Raw genomic sequence first — 11,016 nt, 5'->3', positions numbered from 1 at the left:
GCAGGAATGTCTGTTGTCACCAGGTGCCCTGAACCCAGTGTTCAGAAGGATGGCTGGCTCCAACAGCTTCCTTTCCCTGTCTAGGAAGCCAAGGCCCAGAGAGGGCAAAGCCTGGCACAAGGTCACACAGCACAGCTGTGGTAGAGCAAGCTAAGCTGGACCCGGTGCCCCTGGGATACCTCATATGCTACCACCCCACCCACTGGTTTCTTCAGCTCAGCTGAGAGGCCCTGGAAAGTCCTGTTAGGCAGGCTTAGCCAATCAGCAAGCATGTGGGAGAGCCTGCTCCCAGCACAACCGGCAAGGCGCTTTCTGCCAGGACCCTCCCCATGGAGGCCAGCAGTGAGGGTGTGCAGCTGCATCGCTGCTGCCCTCTGCTGGCTGCCCAGGCCTGGCTGGCTCCTATGTGCATCTTACTGGGCATATTAGACACCTAGACCCAGGAGCCGTAGGACTCATGCCACAGGGAGGAACACTGAAGTCTGGAGATAATACAAGGGGTGGCAAATTATGCCAGTCCCATTAAGGGTAGGCATTGCCTTGGAAAGCAGTGAGCCTGCTGGCCACGAAGCAGGGCAAGCCTGGGGATGCTGGAGAGGGGTCTCCACTCCGGGCAGGAGGCTGCAGCTGACAGTTCTTTCTGGCAGGCAGTGAGGGGAACTGGTGCCATAGCAGGCCTGTGCTCTGCTCCTGCTCTACCCCCATACTGTGCAGCCTCGGGCAAGTAACCTATCCTCTCTGAGCCTCGGGTGCTCTTCTGTAAGGGTACAAGATGGCCCCCATCTCCAGGGTTGTGTGTATAGGTTCTAACTATTCCACATGCCCTAGTTCTTTTCCGCAGCTCCGCCCAAGCCCCTCGGGGTAGAGCACTCATTTCTACTTTGCTACCCCGCTCAACATAGGGCCGCCAGGTTGCCACTCGGCACTCAGCACCCAGGCCTGAGATTGGGTGCTGGTTCTGCTGCTTACCAGCTAGCCTACTTCACTCAAGTGATTTCACCTTTCTGGGTCTCAGTCTCCTCATCTGTGAAAGGGATACCAAACGCCTTCTTTGCCAGGACGCCAAGCCAGGGTCATGCACACAGCTGTCGTTCAATGAAGGCTGTGTGAATGCATGGCCAGGCCCTCAGCAGTGACTTAAGCAGTGCTTTAAAGCTGAGGAACTCCTTGCTGGAGAGGAAGATGAGGGGCTGCTGACGCTCTAAAAGGTGTCTGCTTCCCTCTTCAACCTCCTCTCATACCTGACCCCAACTTTTGTTGTCCAGACCTACAGCCTTCCGTCCCTTGAGCACATCATGTGTCCCATCTTAGGGGAGCACAGAGGGAGTCTGGAGAGACCCAATTTTGAAAGCAGCCTCTGTTGGCCCCACGGCTGGCGGGGCGGCCCCAGTCGTGAGGAGGAAGCGGTGCCCCCAGCCGATGGCCACCTGGGTGAGAGGGGCTCTGGGGCTCTGGTACTTCTCCATCCTGAAGTTGTGGGGGTGTGGGGGAGGCAGGGCCAAGGGTATGTCAGTCCAGGGCTTCTTACTTTAATCGTGCCTGAGCTGCTTAGAAGTCGGTGTGGCAGAAATGTGTCCATTCTCGGCATGAGGCTAAGTGGTTTTGAATTTAGATCCTCAAAGTAAGCCGCAGCCACAAGAATTTGGAATTTGTTCCCAGAGGTCACCCAGAGGATTGTGGCAACCTGGAGTGCTCTGGCTGCCACCTGGATGGGGAGTGGTGCGTGTGTGTGTGTGTGTGTGTGTGCTGAGAGGAGGGCAGTCACCTCCCCTACCTAGGTCCCTTGGATCTCTGACCTCCCCATTCCAACCCTGCCCCGTGGGGCGGAGGTGGGGATGAGGATGCTCAGGGGGTGGGGTACACTGGTCACAGGCCGCAAGGACTCTCCGGTACCAACCTGGGACCTGAGCTGTAAGCTGCTCCCTGTCCCGTGGTTGCCCTGTTTATAGAAGAGGGTGGAAACCCCTTCCCTGCCCACTTTGAAAGGTCTTCACAGGGATCCAAGGAGACAGTGCCCAGAAAATGCCATGGACACTGAGGGGTCTTCTATGATACCCTCCCCAAACCCCTTCCTGCTGCTAACTCTGTGCAGCTCTGAGGGACACAGAGTAGGGTGTCAGACTGGGGTGGGCCACGGGCCCCTCCTGGCTTGGTAGCAGGCTGGTATCTGCTTCAAGCTGGGGTGCAGGGAGGGGAGACCCAGGAGAGCCACACTGGCCTCTGCGTGGTTCCCCTGCTACGGCCTACTCTCTGCCCACTCGGATCACAGGGTTCTCCCTGGGCTCCTTCCCCCAAAAGCCCTCGTAATCCCCCATTCTCCCCTCCAGAGACACTTCCCTGCGGAGCCCCTGTTCCCACGTGAATCACTTCCCTCACACTCCTGCTGATGACCCTTTAAGGGCTCTTCAAATAACACCCAAACTCTTTGGGCTTGGCCTGCAGGCCCATGCTGGCTCTCTTCTGCCTCCTCTTCCACCTCGCGGCATGCCATCTCCCTGTGCTGGGCTCCAGCCATCTGGGGCTGGTTTTTGTTCCTTGAGTAGATCAAGCCTCAGAGCCTTTGCTCAGCAGCTCCCTCTACTTGGAGCACCCTCCCTCTCATACTCCCAAGGAAGGCACCTCCCCAAGATGCTCTTCCTGCCCCAGCTTGGCCTTGCTGCTGGGCCCTGGTGTGTGTCTTCATTCACCCCTTCATGTGGACACTGTCAGGCTCGCCCCCTGCAAGGTGCACTCCTTGAGAATGATCTTCTGTGCTCTCTGCACTCGCTCTGCTGCCCAGCACAGGGCCTGGCACACTTGTTAGTGCACTTGGACTGGCTAGGGGTATAGTCTGACTCAGTCTTGAGTCCCATGTCCTAGACAGGGCCAGGCTCGGGGCTGCGTACCAGGAGATGTGAAGGCCTGTTTGGCCATGTGTGGTGTGTGGCTCCTACCTTCTCCTTCCTCTACTCCGCTGGGGAGGGAGTGAGGGGGCCTCTGGCAACATCTGTCCTTGCCCACAGAGCTTAGCCTGAAGCAGGATCCTCACAAAGAGGATTAGGTAGTTGGGGGAGGGTGGGGGAGCCTGTAGGCTGAAGGATGAGGAAGACTAGGCAGTGCAGGTGGCCATCTGATTTAGCTCAGTGGCCCCGAGGGAGCCAGATGGTGTCGGCTTCTGACAAACAGTGGAGCCCTGGGAGGGTCTCGGCTGCATCCCTGTCTGGCATCCCTAATGGCCAAGAGCATCCCTCCTGGGGCGGGCAGGCCTGAGCCTGAATCCTAGGCCCACTGCTAGGCTGTGTGACCTTGGGAAGGCAGTTAAGCAGGACTCAGCATCCTCTTCTATAAAATGGGGAAGGTCACAGGACCAATCGGGCAGAGTGGACTCAGCGTCAGCACAGAACAGGTGCTTTTTAACAACACTTATGTCGTCACTCTTATTCCGCTCTGGGCCAGGCCATGCTGGGCCTTTGCCCCTCTCCTATCTGCAGCTTTTCAGGAAACATGGTGCCCTTGGGCTACACCCACTGCTCCCTGGCCAGGCATCCTCCTGGTCCCTCACCAAACCCCGGGACAGGCAGGCTCCCGAGCAGCCTGTTCACCCATGTTCCTTTCAAAGCTGGCTGAGGGACTTTCTGAGCAGCTGCCTTCACTGGCCACTGAAGTGCCCTCGCACTTATGGACACAGGCCACACGGCTGGGGACACTCACAGGCTGCGAGTGACTTCCATGAGTTGCTGGCAAGCTTAGCTTGGCGAGTCACACCCATGTGCTAGGTCTCTGCCTCTGCATCCTGGATCCTTGCCCAGCTCTCTGAGTCCTGCTGGACTGTGGGCCTTGTACATGCTATTCCATGGGCCAAGAACATGCTTGCTGTCCTGAATGGAGGAGCAAACTCCTGCAGATATATAAATGGCCCTTTTCTCAGTTTTCTGCGGCTCGCCCCACCCTCTAGGCAGTTAGCGCTCCCTTCCTGTGCTGCCCTCACCTTGTGCGTGACGTAGTCAGTCAGTTCTTACACACCTGTCTCCCTACCGTAGAGAGAACAACAGGGCTCATAACAGTCTTCATCATCTCCGATTTCTCAGGACTTGGCAGAGAGGATCATACACCATAAATGAGGGCCAGATGGACGGATGTAATCGGGGCCCAGAAACGCTTACATGAGTGGGTGGATAGGTGGATGGCGATGAAAAGAGCTCGCTAACATTTACTAATGAATGAATGAATGAATGAGAGGCTGGCCTGAGACCCTTCAAGCGTCTTTCTGCTTTGTTATGATGGACCAGTGACCCCAAAGTGAGCCGCGTATCTTTCCCATCAAGAGTGCGAACCTACATAAGCCCCGGGGATTGTATCTCCCCAGCAGACCCAGGTCCCCTGAGGGCTGTGTAAGTCAGGGCTGGGGAGCACCACAGCAGGACCATCCCTTCTGTGTCTTTCCAGTCTTCACCCTCCACCGCCTTGTCTGGCAGCCTCCAGCCACACTCCCTGGGGGTGAGAACAGGTGGGGGAGGGACAGACTCACCGTCAAGCAGCCCATCAGGCTCTGCTCGAAGGGCCGCTGGAAGGCTCGTGGGTCTCCGCACCAGTCCAGCAGCTCTGTGGCGGCATTGTGGAAGTTGGCAGGATTCTGTAAGTGCTGTGGGAAATGAAAGGAGGCAGCTTGAGGCTCCAGGAATGAGGTAGCACAGGTAGCCTGTGGGGGATGGGGCGGGGAAAACCCCAGCCCTTGCTGGGGAGGAGACTGGCAGCAGGGGGCCAAGGGGCAGCCGGGATGAACCAGCTTTCTCAAACTCCATCCCGGTCACCTGCTCACTGCAAGCCCACCTCAGCCCTAGTCCAGCCCCAGCAGGAGGGGGATCAGGAGTCCCACTGCAGAGAGGAAAACCAAGGCCTGCAGAAGGCCGGTGTTAGATACTAAGATGCATTCTGGATGCTGGCGTGGAGAAGATGAACTTCGCGAGGCTCTAGAGGGTAGCATCTGGCTCCTGTCCCTGTAGGCTGGCTCTTCCTGACCCAGGTCAAGATGGCACTGGAGACTCCTCCCTGACTGGATCCCACCTCCCAGCACCAGAGCCCACAACTGGTCTTTCGAGTCCAGAAGCTAACGTCAGCTCCATATCAGAGCAAGATCTGCCTCATCAAACAGGGCGGGGCAAGGGAGGCCACACCTAGCTGGAAGGTGCACTGAAGCACATGGCGCCTGGGGTAGAGACACACGTGGTCTGGTGTGTGTGGCTCAGTGTCCCCTGCTCCCCAGTCCGGGTGTCCTGGGCCCTGTCTGCGTCAGGTTGGGGGCTGCACGCATGTCCCAACTGGAGCCCTGGCCCCTCCCACTCAGGGGGCCGAATCAATGGAGACTGAATTCCAGTACCAGAAGGCCCAGGTCTCCAAGCACTGCTTCAGGCCCAGGCCCAGGCCACAGGGCGGACGTGTGAGGGTGTCCCGTGGCCACCTTCCTTCTCTAACTCTATCCAGGTCTTCCCAGGTTCTCTGAGTTTGGCACTGAGTCTAGGAAAGAAATGACTTGGCCAGAAGCACGGAGTGGAGCAGGGACAGAGCTGGGATTCCAGGGTGGGGTTTTGGCCTAGTGGTGGGTGTGGCTGACTGTTTCCTGCACGGGGACCCCTAGAGATGGCCATGAGGGTGGGGGTGTAAGCCAGCTGCACTGCAGGGAGGGTGGACCTCCCAAGGCCCTGCTGCTGTGGCACTGGGAGAGACAGCAGGAGAGCTGAGGAGGGGAGGCCTTAGAGTGGCAGGTCCCAGACTTGAGGAGGGGGCAGAGCATGCTGCAGGAACTCCATGGCAGGGACCCTAGAGTCACACTCGGCCTGCCTCGCTTCCTAGCAGCCGCTGACCTAAGATGGCTTCTCATCCCTCAGCCTCAGTTGCCCCATCAATAAAAGGAGGATGACCGACCACAGCTTGGTGGCAGGACTTCTGTTTCTTTCACTTTGGGTTCCTTGACTATGCTACGGGTCCCCACAAAGCAAGGTTTAAAAATGGATGAAAGGAAGTGCAGAGTTAGAATATCCACCCCCTGCATTAGTCAAGAGGGAGAAAAGGAGAGGAAGGAAAGAGCAGGAAGCAGCAACAAAGCCCCCCTCCCGTCACGGGGCTGGAGTGAGGAGTAAACACGACGAGGCTCGGACGGCCCCTGGCAAAGCGCCTGGCGTGTGGGGTGCTCCCACGTGAGGCCGTCTTGGCCCGACTGTCTCCCAGAGGCTCCCCGGCTCCCTGAAGCACAGCTGCACGTGGCAGCTCTCAGCCCTGGCTCTTTCTGCAAAAACAGCGCTCCGCGCACCTGACTCTCACAGGACAGGGGGAGCTTCTCCGGATGGAAACACGCCTTCTAGAGGGCAGCAGCGAGCTCTTGCCTCGGCCTCCCATGCCCTCTGTAAAACATGCCCTTGGAGGCCACTGGCAGCATCTGCGCTCCACGTGGAAAGCCGTGCAATCAGCTTACTCCCGGAGGCCCCGCAGCCTCCATGCTAACCGAGTTGTTCCGTTTATTTACGTGATGTCACACTCAATTAGCAGGGTCAGCTGCCACCGCATGCTGCTCTCAGAGCTGCCTGCCCACAGGTGGCCATAGCACCCCCTCCTGCTGGGGGTTGCAGGTGGCCTCTGAATCCAGTCTCAGGGGACCAGTCTAGTTTTGGTGCCTAAGCACCCAGCCTTCGTATTTTGCCAGCCTCTGAGATCTCTGACTTCAGTCCAGACAGCTCACATGGCCTTCGACTGTGGGTGCACCTCAGCGGAGGAGAAAGCTTCAGGCATCCTGCTAGCTGACTGTCAGCCAGCTCTGTGCCTTGGCCCAGCCCCTCCCCCTCTCTACACCCTTGTCACCTCTTCGCTTTCAACCACAAAGTGGCCGGAGTGTACAGAGATACAGAATGGATGGGTGAAATGTGAAGGACAGACCTGGTTTAAGCCCCACCTTAGCCACTGAGCCATACAGCCCCAAAAACAGTGCTGAGCTTCAGGTCCCTCATCCATAAAGCGGGGTGGTGAAAGCTTGCAGGGCTACTGCAAATTTAGGAACCTATTCCAGAGCAGGCATGCAGGTAGAGACTGCAATTATTACCTACACTAAGGTCTTTCTATGGTTCTCTTAGAAGTGTCTGAGGGACACTTAGCACCAACATGGCACCAAGGCCCCGTGGGAAATAGCTGTTAACTGTCCAAAGACTGGGCCACTTGCCGTGTAGGCCAACAGTCTAGCCACTTTCGAATGGGTCTCTGGTAGCACGTGGTGGGGATAGGCTGGGTGAGGGTGAGCTTGGCCAGCCTGTGATGGTCCAGGGGAGGAAGCACTTTTCTGAGTCAGGGGCAGAGGCCTCCTAGCCACGGCCATTGCTGGGCACTAGTCCCCGGACCCCAACCAGGGAGCATACTCATCCTCACAGTTCCTCAGAGGGTTCTGGCTATACCCAGTGACCACTGAGTCTGCTGGAGCAGGAGCAGGAGAGGGGGACACCAATGCCCAGGTCGGGGGTCAGCAGCCAGTGAAGCGATGATTTACCCCCTCATCAAGCCATCTGCCCACCAGCCCATCGGTGAATGAAGTAACCCATCCCTCCCTCCGCGTAGCCATCCCTCCATGCATCTGACATGAATCAGCTCATCCATCCGTCCATCTACCCACCTGCCGCCACTCATTCGTCCTTGCACTACTTTACCCATCCGTTCATCCATCTACCGGAAGTTAATGTATCCAACCACCCATCCATCCACTCATCCATTTATCCACCCGCCCATCATCTACGCCCACCACCACCCATCTAACTAGCCATCCATATGTCCACCCCTGAGCCGCCCCACCCCCGCCCCCAACACTCTGGTCCCAACTGGGCTGGGCATTATGCTAGACTGACTGACAGAGGAATACGGCACAGCTCTGCCCTCAGAGAACTCGGCGTGGGGCAGGGGGAGCGGTGCTATAGGCCCCACAGGACCCATAGATCAAGAGAGAAAAGGATGGCTGCCGTAGCTAGGAGCCCAGGAAGGGCCAAAGCTCAGAGATGGGAGATGCAGCTGCTCCAAAAGGCACCTGGGGTTTGGGGAGACCGCTGAGCAGGAACAGGCTGATTCTCACGACTGTCCGCCTAGAGCCCCGGTCTGAGTGGGACAAGCTGTAGAAAGGGCACTGACTCTCCCAGAACCGGAGGCTGAGAGGGGGCAAGACAGCGGAGCCAGAGGCCTGGAGGGAAGCTGGGTTCAGGGTGCTTGTGTGTGTGTGTGTGTGGGAGCTGGGGAGCAAATGCCAGCAATGGGTGGGGGAGGACGGCTGTGCTGGAGAGGTGAGGCCCCTCATGGGCGCCACAGCCCCCACCAGCCCCCAGTCCGCACAACTGACACATCCGTCATCCTCAGTGCATGCAGACACGCTCGCCTTTCTCTTCTGATTAGATTATGGGACGCCTGAGAATCAACAGTCCTCAGCCAGCCGCAGCCACCCTCTGGGCAGCTGTGGAGCAGACAGACGTCAGTGCTGAGCTGTCTGGCCCAAGGGGTGGGAGGAGGGCCGTGGAGGATGTGGGGAGCTCTGGGTAGCCTGGGGGGCACTGGGACAGCCTGCTCACACTCACAAACATGCCACTCTCTGGCCCAAATGCACAGGCCTCTGTACCATGTGCACACGCAGTAGGGACAGGCTGGGGGAGGGCAGCTGAGCTCTGGCATTTGCCCACTGAGCATGCGTTAATTGCGACACCCATTTTACAGACGAAGCAAGGTGACATGACACCTAATCAAGGTCACCTAGCTTGGACATGGTAAACAGGGTCTCAAGTTTGCTGACTTGCAAGTAGACGCCACGTGTGCCATGTAGCCTGAGGGCTGCTCTTGGGTGGGTCTCTGCCCCCATGAGACCCAGGGAAGGGCAAGAGAGCAAAGGGCGCCCTGCTTTCTAGTGATCCGGAACCCGGTGAAGGAAGAAACAGTTGCTGAGAGCGGATCTCAGGAGGAGTTGTGTGCCTGGCACAGGGAGGGGCTCACGAAGGGGGGCTGACTAAACTATTGGGGGGTGGGGGTTACTACCAGCTGAGCCCTGGGCAGGAGAAACTGGGTCAAAGGCAGAGCCCTGGGGAGGAAGGGGAGGAGGAGAAGGAAGGGAGGGGAGGGAGGACGGCGCATGTCTGGTTTCTATTCTGTGACGGTGAGCAGAGGCGCGTAATTGGCGTTCGGGAGAGCTGTTCAGGCTGGGTTCAATCTGTAACAAGTCTTCTTCAATTTCCTCTCCTTAGACCCGCATGGGCTTCGGAGATTTGCTCTGTTTGATGCTAATGAGGAGACACACATCCCTCATTCCTGCAGAATAGTGTCAGTCTAACTGGGCGGCACCTTGGGGAGGCTCTGTCTGGGTCTGGGGCTCTCAGAGAGGGATGGCAGGGTGGGGGTGGAGCTGTGAGCTCTGCCCAGTTGTGGTCCTGAGACCAGGGGTCTACGCTGGTACCTGAGCTTCCTGCTAAGCCTGCCAAGCCAAGCCCCAGAGTCCGAGCATTCCTCTTCCTGTTGCTGAGATACTGCAAAGGACAGCCACCGTCACCATTAGCTGGTCACTCACCACTTGCCAGGGTTGGGCTACGGGTGTCACCCATAATAATTTCACAGCGTCCTGTGAGGTAATCTTTACTGGGCACATCTGACCCCTGGGGAATCTGAGGCTCAGAGAAATGAAGTGACTGGCCTGAGCTCCATCATGGGGACACAGAGGATGAGGCCGTGGGTCTGTCTGATGCCAAGGCCCATGCCCTTCCCACCACTGCTGCTCTTTCTCAGCATGCCCAGGTCTGTGCAAGGAAGCTGCCATGCTGAGCTGTGGGGGCTGTGCCCAGGGTCTGGGTGCATCGCTCCTGGTTACCACTGAGGGCACCTCAATAGCCCAGACAAGCGTACTCCTGGGCAAATCGCCTCTGGGACCTTGTGTGATCACTGGCAGGATGGGGAACTCACCACCTCCGGGATATGGTCCTTCTAGATATGGAGCTGAGCTTTGGGCTCTGTGACTTCAGGCTACTCCCTTTCCCTTTCTGTGCCTCAGTTTCTTTTCCTGCAAAATGATCTCATTTCCCTTCTTTACTCGTGGCGTGTTTTTAGAGAACAGCTGGAGCAGAGGAGCAGAGAGCTTAAATCTGCCCGTCTATCCGCCCTGCCGCTGCCCACTGGGCGGGACGGGGTGCAGAGGAGGAGTGTGCCCGGCCGCATGCCCACCTGCTTGATGCACTGCAGCCGGTCATTGGTCTGCTGGATGTGCCTGTCCATAGAATTCATTCTGGCCGCTTCGCTGGGATCTACCCGAGAGCCATGAACGTTGTCCAGCCTGCGAAGACAGAGCACAGAGGGTGTCACCGCGGTTGTACCAGGCCTGCTAACCTCACACCGATCTCCCACCCCCCTACCGCTCCAACACCAGCAGATCCCAGGACCCTGGGGAGCCAGGCTGGCCCCGCCTCAGGCAGCCCCACGCTGAAAGAATCACAGCCCCAGCGGCTCAGCCAGCCCTTCCATTCACTCTGCCCTGTGGCGCCATGCTGGGCACAGCCCAAATGTCCCTGTGGCTGAGGAAGGAGGGACTCCTGGGTGCTCTCTTTTTTTTTTTTTGAGAGATTTTCACTGTAGGGCGCGTGCGCTCGCCAGACAGACAGAGAGAGACATAGAGACAGAAAGCGAGAAATCACCCCCCAGGGGGGATGGTCACGCCGCAATCCCTTCTCCTCCATTCTCCTCTCGGGATCTTGGGCACGCACGCACACGCGCCCACTGGGTGCTCTCCATGTGCGGGCCGTGTGACCTGGGCAGGCATGCTCACACAGGTGTACACATTTCCATACGCGAGCATGTGGGCTGGGTGGTGGTGGGGACGGCCATCCCATCCCCGGATTCCTGGCTCAGCGCTTGGCCCACGACCGTGGGTGTATGTGTGTGGGGACCTTCCTGTGTGATGACCTTCACTGCATGTGGGCCGTGAGGGCAGCATGTCCCCTGTCCCCTGCCCTTCTGGTGCTTAAAGTTCTTCGTACTTTATGAACC

The 11,016-nt window shown here is 58.0% G+C and overlaps 1 protein-coding gene across 1 annotated transcript in view; it reads right to left on the bottom strand.

Annotated features, from left to right (window-relative positions):
- ZMIZ1 (zinc finger MIZ-type containing 1) overlaps window positions 1-11,016 on the bottom strand; it is a 208,884-nt gene that overhangs the window by 103,568 nt on the left and 94,300 nt on the right. Inside the window, 2 exon segments of the mRNA XM_006154898.3 lie at window positions 4,508-4,621; window positions 10,198-10,306. Coding sequence (XP_006154960.1) covers window positions 4,508-4,621; window positions 10,198-10,257 — 174 coding nt within the window. The 5' untranslated portion in view covers window positions 10,258-10,306.

This window comes from Tupaia chinensis, unplaced genomic scaffold, assembly GCF_000334495.1.
Source record: "Tupaia chinensis unplaced genomic scaffold, TupChi_1.0 Scaffold000424_1, whole genome shotgun sequence".
Lineage (NCBI taxonomy): Eukaryota > Metazoa > Chordata > Mammalia > Scandentia > Tupaiidae > Tupaia > Tupaia belangeri.
Note: the sequence above shows the minus strand (reverse complement) of the source record. Positions and strands in the feature narration are given on the sequence as shown.